Source organism: Hemiscyllium ocellatum, chromosome 22 (assembly GCF_020745735.1).
Source record: "Hemiscyllium ocellatum isolate sHemOce1 chromosome 22, sHemOce1.pat.X.cur, whole genome shotgun sequence".
NCBI lineage: Eukaryota > Metazoa > Chordata > Chondrichthyes > Orectolobiformes > Hemiscylliidae > Hemiscyllium > Hemiscyllium ocellatum.
This window is the reverse complement of record NC_083422.1, coordinates 22,865,124-22,890,416: the sequence shown is the minus strand read 5'-3', so window position 1 is coordinate 22,890,416 and position 25,293 is coordinate 22,865,124. Positions and strand designations below refer to the sequence as shown.

Sequence of the window (25,293 nt, the reverse complement as noted above, 5' to 3'; positions counted from 1 at the left end):
ACAGGCTGTTTCTGTGTAACAACTCTATGAATATATAACATTTCAAAGGGCAAATATTACAATTTCATATTAACAAAAAACAGCAGGTATCATTTCAGAACATTAACAGTGAATTAGCTTACTTTGACTGCCTTTGCCCTTTTTCTCAATAGTTCTTGATTTTGGTTTCTCAAGAAGTGCTCCATATAGCATGGATCTGTAAGAGACCACTATATTAGTAAGTTCTTCCCAAGAAACTACATTATAGGGAGCTTGATATGGCTGTCACTTTTCACACATCTCTCTACTGGGTCAATTTAACAAACTAGTTCCTGATTAAAGTTATCAACCTTTTATCTTCTATTACAGAAGTCAAAATTACTTGGAAAAGAAAAGACTTGGACTTATACAGCACTGTTCACAACCTCCAGATATACCAAATGCAATTATATAGCCAATTAAGCATATCTGAAGTATAAGATCACCAAAGAACCATAAGGCTGCTCTTTCAAGAGAGAGCGAGATGATTGGTCGTGTGTTTAAGCTGTGGGTCACCACTTCATTATTGTGTGATGTCTGAAATGCAATAGAAAAAGTGAGGACTGCAGATGCTGGAGTCGAGAGTGTGATGCTGGAAAGACACAGCAGGTCAGGCAGCATCAGAGGAGCAGGAAGATCAACATCTTGGGCATAAGCCCTTCATCAGGAATGAGGCTTGTGGGCCGGGGTTGGTGGGGGGGAGGTAGGTCAGAGACAAGAGGGAGGGGGGTTGGGGTTGGGTGGGGGGAAGGTAGCTGAGAAAGCAATAGGTAGGTGAGGGAGAAGGTGATAGATCGGGGGAGAGGTGGGAGCAGGCAGATGGGAAAGGTGATGGACAGATCAGTACGGCAGTGCCGAGTTGGAGGCTTGGGACTGGGAGAATATGGGGGAGTGCGAAAATGAGAAAACTGTTGAAATCCACATTCATCCCGTGTGGTTGCAAGGTCCAAGGCGGAATATGAGTCGTCCTTCCTCCAGGCGTCGGGTTGTTAGGGTCTGGCAATGGAGGAGGCTCAGGACCTGCATGGCCTTGACAGAGTGGGAGGGGGAATTGAAGTGTTCAGCCACAGAGTAGTAGGGTTGGTGGGTGCGGGTGTTCCAGGGATGCTCTCTGAAATGATCTGCAAGAAGGCATCCTGTCTCATCGATGTAAAGGAGACCACACCGGGTGCAACGGAAACAGTAGATGACATTGATAGAGGTCCAGGTAAATTTCTGTCAAACGTGGAAGGATCCTTTGGGCCCTTCGATGGAAGTGAGGGGAGTGTGAAGGCGCAGGTTTTGTAATTCTTTGGTGGCAGGGGAAGTTGCCAGAAGTGGGGTGTGGGCTGGTGGGGGAGTGAACCTAATAAGGGAGTCGCGGAGGGAGTGGTCTCTCCGGAATGTTGCTAGGGGTGGGGAGGGAAATATATATCTCTGGTGGTGGCGTCTGTTTGGAGGTGATGGAAGTGGCGGAGGATGATACGATGTATGTAGAGGTAGGCAGGGTGGAAGGTGAGGAGTGGGGGGCTCTGTCCTTGTTGTGTTGGGGGAGGGATGGGGTTCAAGGTCAGTGGTACGGGAAGTTCTGGAGATGCACTGGAGGGCATTGTCAACCACATGGGAAGGGAAATTGCAATCTTGGAAGAAGGAGACCATCTGGGATTTTCTCAGGTGGAATTGGTCATCCTGGGAACAGATGCGGCAGAGGGGAAGGAATTGGGAATAAGGGATGATGTTTTTACAGGAGGTAGGGTGGGAGGAGGTGTAGTCTAAGTAGCTGTGAGAGTCAGTGGGCTTGTAGTAGCCAAGTTTGCACACAGCAATCCAGAGGTTCCACAAACAGCATTGTCATAAGGATTAGATAATATAATTTTGGAAGTTAATCAAGAGATAAATATTGACCAAGGCACTGGGGTAAATCTGCTGCAATTCTTCATAATAGCTCCATGCAATCTCTTTGCACTTGTCTAAGCAGAAAACAGGGCCTTACTGAATTTTTCATTTGAATGGTGGCACCCCTGACAGTAATCCTCATCCTTGACTTCTTGTGCTTATTTCCTTGAGTGAGAATTGAACTCAGAAGCATTTGACTTAGCGATCAGCTTGTTACTACCTGAGTCATTGATGGCAGAAGATTTCAAACATTTGGAAACAATATGTAGCTTTAAAAATGTAATGGTCTTAATTTGGACAATGTGCTTGCCTGTTTGTGGGCCCCATTCTTTATTATTTCCATTAATAGAAAGGAGAGCATCACTTCCCAAAATCCATCTCAGTTTCTCTTTTCTATTTTCCAAAAGAGTGTTCCCAGGTTTTCCAACTGCCTATTCAACAGTAAACTGGACGAACAGAAATCTCTCTTAACCTCAATAGCAATAAAAATATTGCCATTAATTTTTAGCTCATGGCAACACCTTTGCCTCTGATATTGATTCCAGGAATTCAGCAGATAACAGAATATCTGGATAAGAATGTAGAGACATCAAAGTCAAAAGTGAAATATCTTAAAGAATTACAGAACCTTTTTCAAATCTATCCCATTACTAAAACCTCTTTGTTCTATCAACAGAATTGTTCTACCTTCTCTCATTTTGTTCCCTCAAATGGTTCATTTTACACCATGACATTTGTTCAACAAGTACACCTTTGCCCTCTTGAATGAAGTCATCTCTGGAATCCGGAAATGGGGAAGAGTACAAGACCAGGATTTTCAGATTGTAACATTACTTTCAATAATCAGTCTGAAATTTCCCAACTGGCTGTCAATTCAAAGAGTTTCATGAAGGGTTTCTTTCCTTTTAACCCAGCTGCAGATCCCAGGACAGCACTTTGAAGTAGTGGGAGGGAAGGGAAAAATAAAATATGACATGGGTGGTACAAATGGCCCTTAAATGTGCATAAAATCTGACATTTGTAAACGTATATTCATTTTACATGGCCGATTGCATGAATACTGTCATTTTAGCTGTACCTACATGAATGAGGTACAGATGTAGCTCTCCTTAGTGCTATAACATGTTATAATTCTGTCTGAAGGATAGTGATTCTTTCCATTGTGTTTATATTAGCTTGTCATTTTTGAATGAGGGAGCATCAGATGTTGTGGAGATTTCTATCAGCTTGTAACATTAACTTTTATCAAACAACAGGAATGGCAAAGAAAGAAAAAGAACTGGTAAACTGCATATGCAATTGGGATTTAACAAGGAATGCTTGTCTCTCCAGTATCAATATATTTACATAGTCAATGAATGATAATAAGACCGTAAAACCATAAGAAATAGGAACAGGAGTTGGCCATGCGGCCCCTCAAGCCTATTTCACCACTGAATAGGATCATGGCTGATCCAACCTCCTTTACGTCTACATCTCTACCCTGTCAGATAAAAGACTGTAGACCTCCTGCATTCTCTTTTCACTTTGAGAGGCCTTTTGTTGGAAACTCAGTGTTGGGAGGCATGCTCACATGGCTGGATGTTGCTGCATGTCCTGGGCTTCTAAACATGTGCTCCTTAATTTAAAAAAAATCATAGCAGACTTCCTTTCAGTTTTAAGATATTATTTCAGCAAAATACATGCCTAGAAACAGAATATAGAACTCCTTTTCCATAATAATCAAAAGAGAACATTGAAATAAAGATATAAGTGCTTTGTTTACCTGTCTTCAGAGTGCTGAAGAATAAATACATTAAAGTTAGAAGGAAATTCACTCAGGAAACTAAGGTGCTGTAGCTGAACAGTGACATTCTTCCAAGCCTATAAAGAGTTGAGGAAACAAAACATGAAACTACCATTTCTTTTTGTTTTGACAGGTGAGATTGTGCTTGTCTAGCTGGTGATTAGAGGTTGCTGAAGTACAGATTACTAGTCAACATAATAGATAAGATTGTTGATTTCTCATGATGTGACATCCCACTAAACTCCATGATCAATCATTATAATTTACAATGATTTCCAATAGTGTGATTTTAAAAATATATACTTTTACTTTTACATTTTTTTCCAATTGAATTGAGTATTTTAAGCAAAGGACCAGCACCTATTGTAGCACTGCTCTGAGACAGATGTAGCTCATACGTACTGCACAGCACGTTATATCTATCAATGATTAGGTCAAACCTCGGTTGAGTCAGGCACTCAAATTTATATGTCGATCATTTAACAACTGGGCTGAAAGATGTTACTATTATTATCTGTAAGCAGCCCATATTGTCAATGCAGAGGGGGAAACATCTGACAGTGAATCTGTACTTTTAACATTTTTCCATTTTGTGTATCATTTATTCCCACATTTTCCAAATGACATTTAGTCTACTTTCATTGCTCTTTCTGGAAAGTAGACAGATGTACCTTTTTGCTCATTAAATGTCTCCTTTCTCTTTTTACTGAGGCTTTTCATTCTGCATTACACTCCAGGACATGTCCACTACCAATTCATTGTTTATTAACTGGGGATAGCAAACTTAATCAATATTTTTCCAACCAACATACACAGATATCATATATGCATGTAGAACATACTTAGCTGATGATGTATTACAGTAATAAGGATGAATATATAAATGCTTTGCTTATACTTCTTCAGAAGGCTGAAGAACAATTACATTCAATTTAGAAGGAAATGGCCCTTTTGCTTTTCTCCTTCTTATATCAAGGATGTCTCAAGCTAAACTTACCATCACCCCAGTTGAAAGCAGTTAATTTACTGCATAAATCAATGGCCAACTATCGGATCTTTTTGTCATATAGAATTCATGTGAATATAGAATAAACATTTCTTGAAGAGAGGGAGAGTTAGGCAACAAATGTGGGCTAACCAATGATGCTAACATCACACGAAAGAATAAAGACATTTGGCTCTGAGATTAGCCTATTGATTGAGTTAAAGAATCATTCAAAATCTTGAATAAAGACATTTGGCTCTGAGATTAGCCTATTGATTGAGTTAAAGAATCATTCAAAATCTTGAACTATTGCGAGAAATTTACAATGTCTTGTTCTGTTTATGAGGATGAATCAGTGGTAGTGGTCACAATTTTGAATTTTATTAGCAGCTATATAATCATGACATCTCGCCCAGACATGCTTAAATGGGAACCATCTTGGACAACCTTGACATCTAGACTTGAGTAAAAGGAGAGGAGCAGAGGAAATATCAGCTAGAAATCTAACTACCTAGTGAAACCTGCAAATGATGGGTTGAATGAAGGCTAAAGACCTCTGAACAAAATGCCAAAAATAGATGTCCTAATAAAAAAGGGAAAAGTGAAGCACAATTGGAGAAAAAAAGTGACTGTTTTTCTATTCAATGGCATTAAAACAGCAAAATTGTTGCTTTTCTTTTCATTTGTTCAATTTCTTTAAGTGACAATTGTAATTAGCGGGAACATAACAAGTGATAGACTTCAGCCCTGTTGAAACAACAAAAGATTCCCTTTGATATTCTGAATTATAAACCTTAAACGTGGCAATTTTCAGAGATTAAAAGCCACTAATAATGTGGACAACAGCATGCTTTACAAGCGAGAAATTTCCATTCGCCATTGTAGGAAAGCAAAATAGGCACCGAACAGGCCTGTGTCTGAAACAGGCATTGGGCACTTTTCTGATATTTGAAGTCTGCTGCACAGAACTAAATTGATCTGAACACCACTGGCACCAGGTTGGTGGTATTCAGCTCCACATACTTCTAAACCAATGATTGTTCAAATGACAACTGCTGTATGCCACCAAAAAGATTAATGTTAAAATTATGAACCTGCATATTGAGCCAAGGGAGCAGGCGTGCTCCTCTATAGGCCACTGTTAGCCACACTTTGATCACAATCTTGGTTGCCCCTCACAATTGTCCTCCCCTCCCCAGCTGCTGTTCCCAATTGCCTTCCTTTTCTAGTTTGGACTCTTCCCAATTACTCTCTCTTTCCTGTTGCACCACTCTACGGCCCCAAATCAACTTCTCTTTTTCATCAAGCACTTACCCGAGGACCACTAACTATGAAGCAGTGCCTGAAATTCCGAGGATCTGCATAATTAATTTTGGAATCCTCTATTCTGTGGTTGAAGACCATTTTTATGTGTGAGGTTTTAAGCAAATGTAATTCAACTGATGTTTTTCAATTTTTAGCAATTAGACAGGAACCAACGACTGATGACAGTGTAAAAGGACAGTTTGAATATTCCAAAGGAGGGGATGAATGTATCAAATGTTTTGAAGAGTAGATTTTCTGAGTTGTTTTCCTGATTGACATTGGGGCTTAAACTCTAACCAATGAAGAACCAAATGAGAACACGATAGAAGAATGACTAAAAGCAAAAATAATAGTTAATAAAATTATTTTAATAAGAAAACAAACATTTTGAAGAAATAGCCAGACTGACAGAAATAAAACTGCTACCCCTTTCACCTTAACTCTAAGACATGCATGCATCAGAACATTAGAAAATGGCAGATGCCATTTAAGAAGTGACAACTTTCAGGTACTGTACCTTAAATTTTGTTTTAAGTCTTTCATTAACTGTCTTGAGCATATTTTTCATGGTTCCATCTTCTTGCAGTCTTTGTTGAAGATGTGCAAGTGCTGCAAGCTGGGAACTGCTGGTGTCAAATCCTGCTTTCATCAAGACATCTTTCATCATCATTGAAGCCGTGCAGCTCTGGAACAAGTTCACAAGTATGTTAAATCTTTTGAACAAATTTTCAGAACCCTTTAAAAACTGGATCCTAATTATGCTGCAAGCATTTTGCAGATTTGTTTCTTTTTTATGTGATCCACCCTACAATCTTTATGTTAAACACATGAAACAGTTAAAGAAGGCAGCTCACCACCACCTTCTCTCAGGCAATTAGAAATGTACAATAAATGCTGACCTAGCCAGCAATATTCGTATCCAGTGAATGAATATAACTTGTTAGTAATGCATTATCATCGACATTCTCAACTAGGAGCAACGGACACTACAGAGCTTGTTAAGTTGTAAACTCATCAATTATAAGAAAAAATATTTACACTAGATGAGCAGCACACATCAAAGATAAACATAAGGAGGTTATCATTTCTATTTAAATAAAACACAAATCCTTGTTATCCATGGTATTAGCCTTAGAAGTCATTGCTGGAAGGGTATTCAAATACTCCATGGAGGGACACAGATGGACAAGAGAGCTCACCAATGCTATATTGAAAAGGGGCAATGATTTTCTGAGATTTACCACAAATCCTGATATTCTCAGGTAGAGTTTAATTTGGTTCTATAGCTGGATTTCTGGAAGTACAAAGGGCAAATGATTGAATATACATCTCAGATATCCTTGAGAACAATCAGCAGCATTCATAAACTGAAAGGAATTTCCTCCCATCAATGTGCTGCTGATATGTGACAGCTGACGCCAAATCCTGAAAGTGTAGGCTTGCATTTGGGGATGCTTTTATGACTCAAACAATCGCAATCACTTTCAGGTGCCATGACTATTTGCTCTCCATGCATAACTGCAATATGGGGATGGGGGGGGTTGGGGAGGGGAGATCCTCAAAAATCCTCGTGACAATTGTACAGATTTCACAAAATCCAACAGAGGAGAGGTACAATGTCTCCTGCAATTCAACCAGGTTTGCAATAGAACAGAGCATCGGATTGCTGAAGACCAGGTTCCAATGCATGCATCATCAGGCAGTGCACTACTTTCCATGTCAGAAAGGGTCTCTCAAGATCATTGTGGACTGCTGTGCCCTACCCAGTGCAGCACTGTGAAGAGGTGAAAAAATATCAGCTGGGGAGATAGAAAAGCCAGATTCATTCGAAGATGAAGTTGAAAAGGTCATAAAAATCTGAGACCCTCAGTGAATCTTGACTTTAGCCAGAGTGCGGCTTGTGAAAGCCTGCTTGATTTGCATGCTGAAATATCACTGTGGAGGTATCACCACATTTGGGGCACTTTGACTAGACTAACTTTAGACCCAAGAGTTCTGCCACCATGTTTATATATTTGCTGCTACTCCAACGTTTCACAACAAATTGTGTGCACATCAGCCATCATTGAGTTTCAATTATGCATCAAGCCCTTAAAACTTGTTGTATTTCAAAAGTCCCTAACAATAAGACAATTCAACACACATTTACTCACAAACCTACCATAGCTTGGAGTGCTTGGACATTTGTGCCATCTTTATTCCATTTGAAGGTTTTTCACTTGCATTTTCAATCACTACACCTGGTGCAATCCTGGCATTGACAGTTTAGTGGAGGCAGCTGGCAAAGCATTAAGCCACATTGTTTAATATGACTATGGTGGGTGTCCTCTGGTGATCCAAGGACTGTATGACACCGATCAGCTGAGGACAGTCTGCATATGTACTCTCTTGGGTTGAACTACTGGAGGCATTGAGGTCACTGGCAGGATAGGAAGCGGTTGTAATTTGTCCTGTGATGTCAGATATGAGTCCTGATTGATGGGATTGTTGGTGAGTGAGGGATGGGCATGTCATTATTTGGGTTATTGCAGTGTTTCAGACACCGTGTTTTGGATCAGACCAACCCCCCCCCCCCAGATATTTTAAGAAGTTAGCCGAGACCCTAACTTTTTCACATTTTAAAGGCAAGTGTAATGTGCTATGTTCCAGATGAAATTTGATTGGTCAAACTACTCGATGTTAAACTAAATACAATTTATTTAAATACTATAGTTAAAATACCACTGAAGAAAGCAGAACTTAGAATAATTTAATTCTACTGGAAAACCTACAAAATAATAGATATAGTAACTATGACTAATTAACTGTTCCAATGAGGTAACATCCCACAAACACACCCCTTGGCAAAAAGGAAAATTCAGAATAATAGATTTGTCATACAGATAACCTAGCAGCAAAGAGGAACCCCAGTTTGTAGCTGTAACTAAGAGAAAGGATAATTTTTACTTCTTCAAGCCCACAGCAGCAAATGCTGAATCTCAAAGCTAAAAAACCTGGTCTGAGAGAGCTGGCCACACAGAGCCAGGCTGCTGCTCTTGTTCCAACTTTAAAAAAAACCCAAGGCCTCACAAGCTGTTTACCTCAGTAGTTTTGGTAGACTGCTCAACACACCTAGGCAAAAGTGAGGGCTGCAGATTCTTGAAACCTCCAGCATTCCTCCATTCCTGATGAAGGGCATTTGCCTGAAACATCGATTTTCCTGGTCCTCGGATGCTGCCTGACCTGCTGTGCTTTTCCAGCACTACTCTGATCTAAACCCCATGCTCAACACATCTTGCCTCACAACCCCTCTTTTAAACAACCAGAACAAAATAACCTCTCAAAGCCATTGCATTATTGACCTCAGACTAAGCCCCACTCTCTGCAACTGGATACTAAGTTCCCTGACCCACAGGCCACAATCAGTGAAGGTTGGGGACAATATTTCACCCTCACTAACACTCAACACTGAAGCCCCCCCCCTCCCCCCCAGACTACAGATGGGAGGTGGCAGACCTGGAAAAATGGTGCACTGGGAACAACGTATCTCTCAATGCCAGCAAAACCAATGAACTCATTATTGACTTTTGGTGGGATGTTACTCATGCCCCCCTACTCATTAACAGCACAGAAGTGGAACAAGTAGAGAGTGTCAAGCTCCTGGGAGTGGTCATCAATACAAGCTTTCTTGGACTCTTCATGTGGACGCACTGGTTGCAAAGGCCCAACAATGGCTCTTCTTCCTCAGGCAGCTGAGGAAATTTGGCATGACGGCGAATACCCTTACCAACTTTTATAAATGCACCATCAAGAGCATTCTGTCTGGATGTATCACTACCTGGTACGGCAAATGCACCATTCAACATCGGAGATGGTTTCAGAGAGTGGTGAACTCAACCCGTCAATTACAAAAGCCAACCTCCCTTTTATAGAATCCATCTACCAGGCCCGCTGTCAAGGAAAGGCCACCAGCATTCTCAAAGATCCATCCCACCCTGGCAATATTTTTCTACAACCTCTACCATCGGGAAGAAGGTACAGAAACCTTAACAAGCCATTTTCAAAACAGCTTCTACCCTACTGTTGTTAGAATACTAAAGTGACTTACAAACTCTTAACATTCGCCTGTACCTGTGTTTTTGTTTTTGCCGCTGTTTACCTATTATTTACTTATCTATGCTACTTAACTCTGTGATCTGCCTGCATTGCTCGCAAGACGAAGCTTTTCACTGAACCTCAGTACATGTGACAATAAATTCAATTCAATTCAATTCAGTTCAACTGGACAATTAGTCCACTGGTGCAGGCTAATGTTTGGGGACAGGGGCTCAAATTATGACACAAATTTAAATACAATTAATTTAATCTGGAGGCAAGCAAAGAACTGTGGATGCTGAAGATATGAAACGAAAACAGAAACTGCTGCCAAAACTCATCGGGTGTGGCAGCATCTGTGAAAGAATTAACATTTCAAGTCGGGCGACTTTCATTAGAGCTGTTAGCAACGAGGAACACATGGTTTTTATACTTAAGTAGTCATCCTGGTCAGCTATCCATAACTTTCTTGTTTATCTACCTCTTTCATGTCACTTTCTCTCTCTCTCTCTCTGGGCTCCATCTCCACATATCTGCTCACCTCTCCCCTTACCTTTCCTCCCCAAATCTTTTCTTCAGTATAAATAACATAATTTCCTTGCTGTTACCAGTTCTGATGTCACATGCTGACCTCGAAAAGTTAAATCTGTTTTCTTCCTAAAGATTCTGCCAGACTTGCTGAGTATTGCCAGCAGTTTCTGTTTTTATAATAAAACCTAGAACAGTAATCTATGCTCAGCAGTGGTCACCATGAAATTATCACTGATTGTGATAAGAACCCATTTGCCTGTTGATATTCTTGAGGGAAGGGAAATGGTCATCCAGCTTTTCTGTCACTTCAGATTCACAGCAATGTGCTTGAGTCTTACCCATTTTCTGAAATGATCTATCAGACAATTTAATTCAAGTACAATTAAGGACAATTAAGAATAGGCAGCAAAAACAGCCTTGCTGGTGACATCCAAGTTTCATTAGATTAATTAGTTAATTAATTGAGCTGTATTTGCGGTCAATGGTGCAATACCATGCTTGGGCCTTTGATGGTGCTTTTACTGACTTTCACAACTCGTATGAGCTAATCAATCTCCTTGCAGCACTATACTGCAGACTGGATCAGTCAGATGGCCAAAAGTAGTCTAGATGAGAAATTCATACTGTTTCCAGGATAGTTTCTTCAAACAACATCCTCTGGAGAAGTCTTGAGAAAACGCTGTACTCAAGCTGGTACAGTACTCCCAAGTGAAGGCATTCCTCGGTAGCAGCTGCCATGGTGTGACTGAATTTTACATACAGTTTCAGGGAGACAAGAGTGCACCTGAGACAAACATTTTAACATTTAAATGAGGGGAATTACAGGGGTATGAAAGTAGAACTGGTGAAAAGAAATGGCAATTTAGGTAAAAGAATAATTCAATAGAGATGCAGTGACAGATATTTCAGCAAATATTTCAGAATAGGTACATTCCAAACAGTAAGAAAATTATGTTTGCAATCTTCCAATCTAATGGGACCATCCCTAAACCAATTTTATATTGTAAATTGAACCAATATATCAAATAATTCACTAGCCACTTCCTTTAGAACCATAGGATGAAGTCCATGGGATGTGGGCACTTACCAGCAATTTACTCAATGCAAATTTACTGGTGGATGTGATCTTTCTCGCTCTCTACTTTCCATTTCCTGATTTATCACTGCTGCTGGGATGTTTGTATCCTTGTAAAAACTGATGCAAAATGCTTATTCAATTCGTTTGCTATTTTTACTTTCAAATATTAATCCTTTCTGCTCACTTTCTACAGAACTGATGCTGTTTTGTTAAGTCTATTCTTCATGAAATAGTTATAGAAATTCTTACTGTGTATTTTATATTTCTAGATCACTTCCTCTTATACTCTATTTTCCTCTCTTGTCTTGTAAGGTACCACACCAATGGTAACATGAATGGGGGAGCATATTTTTATGGATAGAAGATTGGCTAGCTAGCAGGAAGCAGAAAGTAGGTATTAACTTTTTGTTCAGACTGCACTGCACAATGATGTGCCACAGAAGTTGACACTGGGAATTAAACAGTTCACAGTTTGCACTGAATGACTTTGATTAAGGGGCTGAAGGTATTGCTGTCAAATTTGCTGATGACACAAAGATAAGTAGGAAAGTAAAACCTGAAGTGGATATAAGGAGGTATGAAGAAATTTTGATAGGTTAGGTGAGTAGGCAAAGATTTGTCAAATAGAGGATAATATGCAAAACTATGAAATTGCCCATTTTGTCAGGAAGAATAAAAAAGCATCTTCCTGAGTGGTGAGAGTTTGCTGAGGCAGAGGGATTGGAGAGGGTGAGCTGTTGTAAGAGGTGAGTGTGCAAGTAATTGTAAGTCTAATAGAATATATCAGCTATCACAACAGGAGTTGAATACAAAAGTAGGGAGATCATGCTTCAGTTGTACAGAGCACTGATGAGACTGCTTATGGAGGCTATACACTAATGCAAATCTTATTTATCGAAAGTAGCAAGTGCGCTGGAGGCTGATCAGTTTATGAGTTGGATACCTGGAATGGGAAGGCTTGTCTTACGAGGAAAAGTTGGACAGACTAGGCTTGTATCTGCTAGAGTTTAGAAGAATAAGTGCTATCTTGACTCAAACACATAAGATCACGGCATCTTGACAGGATAGATATAGATAGAATGTTTACTCATTTGAGAGAACCCCGAAATTGGGGGGGTGGGAGACACTATTTAAAAATCAGCATCATGCATTTAAAACACAAATGAGGTGGAATTTCTTCTCACAAATGTTAAGATTCTTTCAAATACTCTTCTTGAAAAGGATGTGGAAGCAGAGCCTTTGAATATTTTTAAGGCAGCAGCAGATAGATTTTGTCAAAGAAAGGGTGAAAGGTTAACAGGGATGGCAAGAATGCGGAATTGGTGCACAATCAGATAATTTTATTAAATAGCAGAACAGGATTTAGGGTCTGAGTGGCCTAATTCATATGTTCATATGTACACTGTGTTCACTCCTGAGGCTTGACTCCTCGCATTGACATCCATGGTTGTATGCTCCAACAGCCTCTCAGCTATGGGTCAGGAAGATCTCTTGGCCCTCTGTAGATAAATGACATTTCTCTTATTTCGCACCATCTTCGCAAAGTCCTCCAGCTATGTCCGAAACCTTGGAGACTACTCTCAACCATGTTGTGCCATTAAACAAAGCTTCCAAGGTCACATTCAATTCACTTAGGACTTGCTGACACTCCAGCCGCAGTGCATCTCCCCTTTAAGAAGTGCAGGTTAACTTTAACTAGTGCTAGCTACTTAGATAACAAAACCTTGGTCAGGTACTCAGTTAAGGATCAGCAAGGTTTGTGCTGTCTGGACACTAATAATTTCAAATAGCAGTCAATCAGCATGGGTTCATTCTGCCTTACTACTCTTGCACCCAACACCTAGGCCTTTGAAATTTAGCCCTATATCATTGAAAATTTGTGTTTCTGAATTAAGTTTCCACTTTTATCATATTCAGCTATTTTGTACACATATATATTTTCAGTTAGAAATAAAGACATGAACTGGAAAATAATTATATTTGAATGATAAATTGCAATGAAACAAATAACAAAAGGTAGCTCGTCATTAACTCTATTCCTTTGAATGAATCACGTAATGCAAATATAATTCCACATGCCTTAATCCCTTGAAGGTCAGTTAATACAGATCCACCGGTTGTTATTTGCTCTCTACCTTTTTACAGACCTATTATAGTTGTAAAGTAACTTCTTCAAAATAGCATGATGGTATACTTCTAGTCCCACAAATTTTGAAATAACTAATCAATATCTGCAGAGCAAACAAATGCCTTTGTAGCAGATACTGACATTGTAAGGACTGGAGGAGTATGTAGACTTGGAGTAAAACTCTGAAGTTTAAATAGTAATCAGGGATGGAAAATTCTCGTTGTTTTTGAGACGAGCACAATGATAAGTTTGATTTTCAGAACTAATTTGTTACATACCTTTCAACTACTGGCTTAAGTGACTGATAATGAAGAAGTTAAAATTGATAATTATCTTTAAAAAGAAACAAATACACCTGAGCAGTTTCACTGATGAAACCTATTTTACAATTTCATGTGATGTATACAGTATCTCTATTCATCTATTCTGTTAGACAGGGTCAACAGAAAGCCAAACTTGCAATAAATTATCATACCTGATGTAGTGCTAAGTACTGAGTTGCTGAAACTGGATCAAATTGGCCAAAACATTCAACCATGTCAAGACTGGCTGCTGCTAAAATCTGAGTAAGCTGGTTGTTTAATGCCAGGTTCATGGACTGGATCAAAACTTCACTGGCATGAACCAAGTAGACCCGAGCTATTGCTCGTTCCTTCTGTAAAATGAACAGAAATCAACATGAGTTAACAAATACTAACTTAGTCTGCCATAAATGTCCTTTTGAAAGTTTTACAAAACCTTATAATACAGCAAAAGAATTTTAAAAATCATTGAAATGTTAGCACATTTAATCACGATAGAATTAGATAAAGATGGGTGGATGAAGGCTAATTTTTAACTAGTTGGGTGAAAAGATAGGCAAATGTGAGGACTGCAGATGCTGGAGATCAGATGCTATATTAGAGTGGTGCTGGAAAAGCACAGCAGGTCAGGCAGTATCTGAGGAGCAGGAAATCTCTATTAATCAGAATGATAATGTTCAGATCCACACATACTACCTTCAAGTTTTCCATGCACTTGTTGTTCATACTAACTGACTACTTTGTTCAGTTGTGGTCAATATTCCAAAATAAGAATATAGGTGCATAGTAAAGAGTACAGAAAACAGAAACAGGACTGGTCCCATATTTTTCTTATTCATGCAAAAGATGTGGGTGCTTCTGGCTAGGCCAGCATGTATTGTCCATCCCTAATTGCCCTTGACAAGATAGATGTGAGCTGCCATCTTGGAACTGCTAGTCCTTCGGCCATAGTTTTACTCATAGTCAAGTTTGGAAAAAGGTTCAGAACTTAAATCCAGAAAAAAAAAGGAATGCCAAACTAGCTCCACAGTGGGATTATGTGTAGCACACAGGGGACTTTGCAGGCTGTGGAGTTCCTGAGTGACTGTTGCCCTCATCCTTCTAAGTGGTACAGTTTGTGGGTTTGGTATATGTTGCCCAGTAATTTGACGAGTTACTGTAGCGTATCTTGTAGATTGTACACTGGTAGCAGGGTGTACTAGGACAGAGCAAAGATAAAAGATTAGAGAAACACATGGTTTAAAGTCGAGAATGAAGGTAGCCAAGGAATGACCTTCGCAAAATACATAGCAGCAAGTAACAAAGATAAAGTAAATTCACAATTTTACTTCAAAGCAAATGAGGAACAGAGGAAGCAAAAGACTTAAATTTAACATTTCAAAATAAATATAAAACTTATTTGAAGAAGATTGATAATGTGCTTAACCAGGTGGGATGGTAGATAACAGCATTGAGCAGATTTAAAATGTAATTAGATACTGAGTGATAGGAGTTAGAATATTAGAATGTCGAGCTATAGTGAACTTTCTAATCCATTGCGTTTTTTATGTTCTTCATGAACCAATAGTTTAATTGAAGAAGATTTTACCTTAAGACGTGCAGCCTTTGCAGCACATTTTTCTATTTGATAGGTAGAAAGTTGTAAATCTGGACTTTCATATTTTGATTCCTCTTGTTCACTTTCTTCCTCAGCAGAGAGCTGCAAATCTACATGCTGAGACTTTGATTCAATTTCTTCATTCTCTTCTGTAAATTTGGCCGGTTTTGCGAGATCATTATTTTCCCCCAAATCATGCTAAAGAAATAAGAACATTAACAAAAATGCAAAACAGTATAAATCTGTGATTACAACTAAATATTCCATATTGGAGTTCAGTCCATGCCAATGCTAAATAGACTATTCTTAAAATCACAAAGTGTAAACAAGGCAGCAGGATTTGAGTGTGACTGCAGTGCCTGGCATTTAGTATTGGAATTTCAGCTATTCAGACAAGCGAAAAGCATGGGATCCCAATCCTGATACGAATTTTGTACATGGTAAGGAGGCTCTGGAAGTCAAGCACTGAATAATGTGCTGCTAAATTCTCAGCTTTTGTTCATGTAGAATCACAGAATCCAACCAATACAGATAAAGGCCTTTCAGCCCACCAGCATCAACACTTCGAATAGCATCCCATCCAGACCAACCACCCCTATCCCTGTAATCCTGCATCTACCCTGTCAGATCCATTTAGCCTATACATCCCTTAATACCACTGAGCAATTTTACCATAATCCACCTAACCTACACATCTTTAGCCAGAGCACCCGGCTGAAGTGAGTATGTATGAATAATCAAGGGAAGAAGCTGTCTACATGAGAATTGAAAGCACTATTTAAGTTAAATCCCTACATGAGAAAGAAAAGGAAATTATCTCTTGTTATGGACAAGATCAGAGCCCCCAATGTGTATTTTGGAAATAGTTAAACCTTAACTTTTTTTTTGCAAAAGGGCAAGTATAAGGAGTTGTGTTCGGATAGGATTCAATTGTTCCACCATTAATCTTTAATCAAAACACGATTTATTCTTACAACACAGTTAAAATACAAAAGGAGGAAGAATTGGCAAAACTTTAATCCATTTAAATACTTAATTAGACAACGTATTATTTAACAATTAATCATCAACTGTTCCAATATAGGCAACTTCCCAAAAACACAACCTTGGCAAAGACAAAGAAAATTCAGCAACACACTTATAATTCTCACACGTTGTCTCTCTCCAGTCCAGGAAAAAGTAAGAAAAAAGCTGCTCCTTATGATTTTTAAGAGGAAGCCTCTCTGTCTAAGATTTCACTCTAGCAACAGAGAACTCAAGCTTTCAGCTCCAGCAGCCAACAAAACTCTGGCCAACAAACTGAAAGGAAAACTAAAGTCTTCTCAGTCTGTGAGCCTGACTCCGCACACTCATGATTCTTTTGTCTTACTTCAAACAAAACCACTTAAAGCTGTTTGTCAGCTGCCTGTCTGAAGGAGACATTTCATTGCCACTGTGACAACACCTGTCTGCAAGAGAAACAGGACAGAACATGTCTCTTAAAGGCACAGTATTGTCACACTCTAGTGTTCAGGTGTTATATCAGGTTGCTGTTAAGATGGATGGAATATGTATTTTACATTAAACACACAACCAGTGACAGTCCCAATTTTCTTGCATTAAACACAAAATTATACCAACCCTAAAGGTGCATAAACTATTTCTAATTTACACAGCCATGAATGCTACAGGGAAGTGTTTCAGGAAACCAAGGCCAACTGTTGTCATTTCCATGGAATGAGCTTCAGTCTTCTAGTGAAAATGTCCATACTTACAATGGTAATCATTTACCATTGCTTTCTGCTTCTTGACTGACCAGGAAACATATCTGTTTCTATCTGCTATTAAATATATTGGAAGGATTTACAGTCCGATTGTTGATCGGTTTGGCCAGATCAGAGCAGACCTTGCATTGTCAACAAATCATGGCATGCGACTCAAACATGAAGGGTCTGGTCAGAGGAAGGAATGGAATTACTGCATCACAAGAGCTCTGCACAGAAACCAAGACATTTGGTAAGAAAAATGAATTGCTAATATTTACTGCAAGTAATCTCTTGATCATTACCAGTTCAAATAATATAAGATATAGAATTGTTTACGAAAAAGAATTAGAATCAACCTTACTAGCATTTGTTGAACCCATTTGAAGCCTGGGTTAATTGGGTCTACTTGTACAGATAACAACCGCAGGCACCTGCCAGTTAGATAGAGACATTTGGATCTAATTTCTTCAGAGCCATTGCTCAGGTTATGTGCACTCTCAAGTTGAGCCAGAGCCTTTTGTCCCAGTGACCTGGCTACAGTTACCCATTCCTGAACAAAAACAAAGATTCATACACAATTGCATAAACAACAAAACATATAAAATGCTACACAATAAGTGCTCATTGAACATTAGAACTTGGGATTCTTAAGTTCCATAACCTCCATGAGGGCCTGAGGTGCGACTTCACACATTAACAAACATTTCAGGACAAACAATGTTCAAATTCTGCATGAATCAGTGTAAAAATAAAATATAATGAATTGTTTAAGAAAAAGAACAGACTTGATAGTGCGAGAAATGAAGATCTCAGCTCTAATGTCTGTGCAGACAGTAAGGAAGAGGATGCAGTATCTTTTCAGAGGGTCTCCTCCTCCAATCTTCCAAAGGGAGTAACTTTTAAAAGCTTGGAAGAAAACAATTTGCTCAGTCCCATGGATCTGCCAATGCCAACTGTATTATGACATGGGCAGTGTAATAAATTAATAATTAATTTCAATTTATTAACTCGAAAGACTCATTTATTTATTTATATATGCTGGGTGGGCTGCTGATTCTGGTGTGGATAAACTCTCCATATTATAGCAGTGAGTTGAAAGATTCTCTGCTCAAAACACACATGGACAGGCCATGTAAAATCCAGCTCCAGGTACAGTGATGACAGATGAATGGAAGAAGGCTTTAGCAAATGTTTTTACAGGCAACGAATGGAGCAGCCAATGTTACAAAGATGATAAACAAAAGACTAATTATATTAACAGTCCATTTTCTTTTTTACATTCATTTTGGATAAAAAGCTATTATCTCAAAACTTAAGTGGTCTTCATAATGTTACCATTAAACATTTTGATAAAAATATACTAACCAGAAAGTGCCAAAATACTCATTTGCATTCAGGTTTCAGATTGCTTATGTACTACAAAAGGTATCCCCTATTTTTTGGCAGACTAGCTCATACAACTAATAATAAGCAATTTTAATCACTACTGCATGTTGGTGACTAAAGTTTAACCAAGTGTTTATAAAGCATTTGATTTATTTCTCAATTTAAACGCATATTGTCCACATAAAACCAAGGGATTTATACTCCAAATTGGAGAAGATGTGAGATGACACCTTCAATGTTTAACTAAAATTGCCCATTGCAAGGTTTTTATTTTAAAGTCCAAAGAAGATGCTACCAAGTGTCTTTGAATTACCTTTTCCACCGGTGTGTAATCCGGTGTGGAACTAATGAATTCCTCGACAATGAGCTGGAGCAATCCTTTCTGTCTTGCTGCTTCAGCTTCTTTTTTATCTTTCATTATAACCAAATGGAGCATGTTCAAAGACAACTGCACAAAAATTAACTTCAGCGAGGCCAGCTTCCTCATCAGAGGCAAACTTAAATGTGTCATCTGAAAATAAGTATTAAACAAATACTTTTAAGATGACATGGAAGCTTTCAAAAGTTATGCAACATGAATAATCTGTTTTTTAAGTAACTTAAATCTGAGTCGCAGGCCTATTCAAAGATCAAGTTTATAACATCTGTTTCTGTTTACCATAACATGCATTAAAATGACATATCCATTGTTTTCTTCACTTATGTACAGATAATAAAATAAGAAATAAACTAAAGAATGATATTTGACTTATCAAGCTTGATTTTGTTTTCAAAAAGATCATGCACAATTACTTTCTTAAAGGGCAGCTGATATATACTAGATTTGCAAGATCATTTAAAACAAGAGACTCAATTTCACCTGAATTCATCTACGTGTCAACTTTGGTGAGTTATGTGGAAGGATTTTCTCCATGTGCGCAAGCAAAATTTCTCATACTATCTTCTCACACTCAACTCAGTATCTATGTACTATGGTCTATTGTCACATCAACCCCCTCGCAATGGGCAGGAGTACTAGCCATAGCCAGGACCTCTAGGAATTCCTGGTTCTCGTGGCATATTTAAAACCCTGTTGTGCACCAGCTCAAGTACTGGTCATCACGACCTGCCCTGCACAGTTCTTGTTAACTGTGACTCAGAGATGTCAGACAAAGAGAAATTCATACCCGCTTCACTGATAGGGACCTGGAGGTCCTGGTGGATGGGATATTGCAGAGGAGGGTATGACTCCCAGATCCTGGTCGTTTAATGTGAGTTTGCTACCTCAGTCAGTGCCAGGATTCAGCGGAATGCCCAAAGGTGAAGGCAGTAGATCAATAAGCTTCCCCAGAGGCATACAGATGTACAGCATGGAAACAGACCCTTCGGTCCAACCTGTCCTGTACGTGCCGACCAGATATCCCAACCCAACCTAGTCCCACCTGCCAGCATCTGGCCCATATCCCTCCAAACCCTTTCTATTCATATACCCATCGAAATGTCTCTTAAATGTTGCAATTGTAACAGCCTCCACCACAATCTCTGGCAGCTCATTCCATATACGTACCACCCTCTGTGTGAAAATGTTGCCCCTTAGGTCTCTTTTATATCTTTCCCCTCTCACCCTAAACCTATACCCTCTAGTTCTGGACTCCCCAACCTCAGGGAAAAGACTTTGTCTATTTATCCTATCCATGCCCCTCATAATTTTGAAAGCCTCTATAAGGTCACCCCTCAGCCTCGGACGCTCCAGGGAAAACAGCCACAGCCTGTTCAGCCTCTCCCTATAGTTCAAATCCTCCAACCTTGGCAACATCCTTGTAAATCTTTTCTGAACCCTTTCAAGTTTCACAACATCTTTCCAACAGGAAGGAGACCAGAATTGCATGCAATATTCCAACAGTGGCCAAACCAATGTCCTGTACAGCCGCAACATGACCTCCCAACTCCTGTACTCAATACTCTGACCAATAAAGGAAAGCATACCAAAAACCTTCTTCACTCTCCTATCTACCTGCGACTCCACTTGCAAGGAGCTATGAACCTGCACTCCAAGGTCTCGTTGTTCAGCAACACTCCCTAGGACTTTACCATTAAGTGTATAAGTCCTGCTAAGATTTGCTTTCCCAAAATGCAGTACCTCGCATTTATCTGAATTAAATTTCATCTACCACTTTTCAGCCCATTGGCCCACCTGGCCCAGATCCTGTTGTAATCAGAGGTAACCCTCTTCACTGTCCACTACACCTCCATATTTGGTGTCATCTGCAAACTTACTAACTGTACCTCTATGCTCGCATCCAAATCATTTATGTAAATGACAAAAAGTAGAGGACCCAGCATCAATCCTTGTGGCTCTCCACTGGTCACAGCCTCCAGTATGAAAAACAACCCTCCACCACCACCCTTTGTCTTCTACCTTTGAGCCAGTTCTGTAACCAAATGGCTAGTTCTCTCTGTATTCCATGAGATCTAACCTTGCTAATCAGTCTTCCATGGGGAACCTTGTCGAACGCCTTACTGAAATCCATATAGATCACATCTACGGCTCTGCCCTCAATCTTCTTTGTTACTTCTTCAAAAAACTCAATCAAGTTTGTGAGACATGACTTCCCATGCACAAAGCCATGCTGACTATCCTGAATCAGTCCTTGCCTTTCCAAATACATTTACATCCTGTCCCTCAGGATTCTCTCCAACAACTTGCCCACCACTGAGGTCAGACTTACCGGTCTATAGTTCCCTGGCTTGTCCTTACCGCCCTTCTTAAACAGTCGCACCATGTTTGCCAACCTCCAGTCTTCCGGCACCTCACCTGTGACTATCGATGATACAAATGTCGCAGCAAGAGGCCCAGCAATCACTTCTCTAGCTTCCCACAGAGTTCTCGGGTACACCTGATCAGGTCCTGGGCATTTATCCACCTTTAACCATTTCAAGACATCCAGCACTTCCTCCTCTGTAATCTGGACATTTTGCAAGATGTCATCATCTATATCCCGACAGTTTATATCTTCCATATCCTTTTCCACAGTAAATACTGATGCAAAATATTCATTTAGTATATCCCCCATTTTCTGTGGCTCCACACAAAGGCCGCCTTGCTGATCTTTGAGGGGCCCTATTCTCCCTAGTTACCCTTTTGTTCTTAATATATTTGTAAAAACCCTTTGGATTCTCCTTAATTCTATTTGCCAAAGCTATCTCATGTCCCCGTTTTGCCCTTCTGATTTCCCTCTTAAGTATACTCCGACATTCTTTATACTCTTCTAAGGATTCATTCGATCTATCCTGTCTATACCTTACATATGCTTCCTTCTTTTTCTTAACCAAACCCTCAATTTCTTTAGTCATCCAGCATTCCCTGTACCTACCAGCCTTCCCTTTCACCCTGACAGGAATATACTTTCTCTGGATTCTTGTTATCTCATTTATGAAGGCTTCCCATTTTGCAGCCGTCCCTTTACCTGCGAACATCTGCCTCCAATCAGCTTTCAAAAGTTCTTGCCCTAATACTGTCAAAATTGGCCTTTCTCCAATTTAGAACTTCAACTTTTAAACCTGGTCTATGCTTTTCCATCACTATTTTAAAACGAATAGGATTATGGCCACTGGCCCCAAACAGCTCCCCCACTGACACCTCAGTCACTTGCCCTGTCTTATTTCCCAAGAGTAGGTCACGTTTTGCACCTTCTCTAGTAGTTACATCCACATACTGAATCAGAAAATTGTCTTGTACACACTTAACAAATTCCTCTCCATCTAAACCTCTAACACTATGGCAGTCCCAGTCGATGTTTGTGCAAGGGAAAGCACAAGCATCTTCTCATGACTTTAAACTCACTTTGTCTTGCTCCTGCCTAACTTCACACCAACTTCATGGTTATTATTCTCAATGTCGAATGCAGCATCTTTCCTCACTCACTTTTATCCCCTGATCCCTCCTGCTCCTAGCTCTTGAATGTCTCTACACCTCATGCTCTTTTGGGGAACCTCATAACTCTTGCCTCTCACTAACAGCGGTGTCCACCACTTTCATTTCACTTAATTTCTCCCTTTGTCTCAATCCAGGAGGAAGCAGCCCACAATAGGACAGATAGACCCAAAACTGTGGGATGGCCAACAATTGGCTCTTCACCCCACACAAGGATCCTAGCCCTAGCCAATGAAGACCACGAGTATTCACATGGGAATGCCAGAACCTCCATGTTGCAGCAACTAAGAATCACTGTCCATGATGTATTGCTCTCTGGTGACTGCCATGCAGTCTTGTATTCCTAACATGTCTGTACTTCTAAACGCTGTTCGTGATGCTTTCCTCCTTTTGTCTCCTAAGCCTATGACTGCCACCTGCACAGTCTCATCAGCCAAGAGGGTAGTCCAACAGAACAACTCCTCTTCCATCTCAGAGGAAGAAGCTACAGAGCCCTCAGAGGGAGCAGCAGCAAGGCTACCTCCTGCACCCTCTACCATCTCAGATACTGACCTCCTCAGTAGGTATTTCATCCAGATTAGATTCAGAAGCAACTGCTAGTAAGTGCCATGTCTCTGCAGATAGCCAAGGGAGAGGTCCCCGGCCAGGTTGTTGACACTTTGAGAACTGTTGAAGGCCAAGTACCTACTCACTCCCTTGGAGGAGATGACCCCATGGTTTTGGCAATTAACAACTTAACAAATGCACAGGAATACACAGGAGGAGCAGACAGGTGTGTCAGAAGCACTGATGGCCCCTAAGGTTCCTTGACCTGTATTGGACAGACTCCAGGACTGGCAGTGGCTGACTCTCTTCACAAACCTGGATGCACAGCACTAATTGACTAATGACTAGATCGAGGACTAATTTCTTTGCAGCTCGACTGACTTCGTGTGAATCCTCAACTAGTTGTGCTGAACATACAGGGCTGACCATGATCCACTCCCTGAAGTGTAGAGGTAAGGACCCCTCACCTTGGACACCCCAGACAACTGAGTGACCATGCCCAAATTCCTGAACTGATGTCCAAGGTTTCCACTAACCTTACTGCTCTGGGACCCACTGACTGAAGGGTGTCCCCTTTGATTTGACTTAGGACTAGTCCACCTTAGACTTTGAGACATGGCCATTTGATTGAAGAATGTTTAGTGTGTTTGCCATGTACACAGTTGGCACAGTGCTGTAAAACAGGTCTCTCTGCTTGATTGATGACTACTAACAACGACAAGGCTCTTGGCTTTATGTCTGCACTGAACAATATAACAACAAAGCAGTATTGGGCTTTTAAGATCTGGTTTGGCAGGCAAAGTGTGAAAAGGCAAGGCAAGTCAGAGTTGCTCTGAGAACTAAGAGAGCAAGTGAGAAGCCCTGCAACGTACCCGGCCCAACCTAAGAGAGGAGTGCCTGTCCTTAGGTACAAAGTGTCTGGTCACAGCACTGCAATGAGAAGTTGTACTCCAAAGTGCAGCATCAAAATACAGAACCACATTTTTATTGGGCCAGTATTAGAGCATAATGATGCAGTGAGAGTGGTATGTGTTTGCCACCAATGTCCAGGGATAAGGTTTGAATGCAATCACTGCCCATGGAACATGGCTGGGGATGCTGGTGACTGCTGTCTAAGTTGGAAGTGCAAGTAATGAGCCGCAGACTCCAGGTACCTGCTTGGAATTTCATGTCAGGAACTATCAATGTCTAGTTTCTATCTAGGAGAATAGGAAATTGCATGTCACTGAGATAGGATTAACTGACAATGAGAAGTTAAAGCATGCAAATAGGCCTATACTTGATGCTCCTATTAATTAAGCCACTGTATGCTTTATTAGCTGCTCTCTCCACCTGTCCTGCCACCTTCAATGATCTGAGCTCATGTATACCCAGGTCCCTCAGTTCCTACATCCCCTTCAGAATTGTACCCTCTATTTTATATTGTCTTTCAACATTCTTGTGACCAAAGTCTACATTGAAAATCATCTGCCACAAATCTGCCCACTCCACCAACTTGTCAATGCCCTTTTACAGTTCCACATTGTCCACCTCCCCAGTTTACAATTCTTAAAAATTTAGTCTTATCTGCAAACTTTGATATTGTCCCATGTACACCAAGAGCCAGATCATCGTAATATATTAGGAAAAGTACAAGTCCTAAGACCAACTAAAAATCGTTATCTAATCAAACAGCGTCGGTATGGTTTCATGAAAGGGATATCATGTCTAACTTTTTATTTTTAATAAAAGATTTTAAAGGAAGCTTCAACCAGAGTGGATAGAGGGGAACCAGTATATAGTATTGGGACTTCCAGAAGGTACAACAAGGTATCTCACAAAAGTTAAGTCATAAGTCATTGTGTTGGAGGCAGTATATTGGCAAGAGTAGAAAATTGACTAATGGCAGGAAGCAACGAGTGGGGATTAAGAGGTATAGTTAGTAAGTTTGCTAAATAAGCCAAAATTGGAGGTGCAGTGGTCAACGAAGAAGGTCACCTTAGATTACAACAGAATCTTAGTCAGATGGGCCAATAGGCTGAGAA

General features: G+C 40.0%; 1 protein-coding gene across 1 annotated transcript in view; it reads right to left on the bottom strand.

The window, feature by feature from the left end:
• LOC132826138 (cilia- and flagella-associated protein 46) overlaps positions 1-25,293 on the bottom strand; it is a 214,053-nt gene that overhangs the window by 59,469 nt on the left and 129,291 nt on the right. The window contains exons 37-43 of the mRNA XM_060841785.1: positions 19,124-19,321; positions 17,786-17,974; positions 15,671-15,877; positions 14,256-14,435; positions 6,487-6,654; positions 3,659-3,756; positions 123-196 (exon numbers count right to left, since the gene is read on the bottom strand). Of these exons, the coding sequence (XP_060697768.1) occupies positions 123-196; positions 3,659-3,756; positions 6,487-6,654; positions 14,256-14,435; positions 15,671-15,877; positions 17,786-17,974; positions 19,124-19,321 (1,114 nt within the window). The remainder of the gene's footprint in view (positions 1-122; positions 197-3,658; positions 3,757-6,486; positions 6,655-14,255; positions 14,436-15,670; positions 15,878-17,785; positions 17,975-19,123; positions 19,322-25,293) is intronic.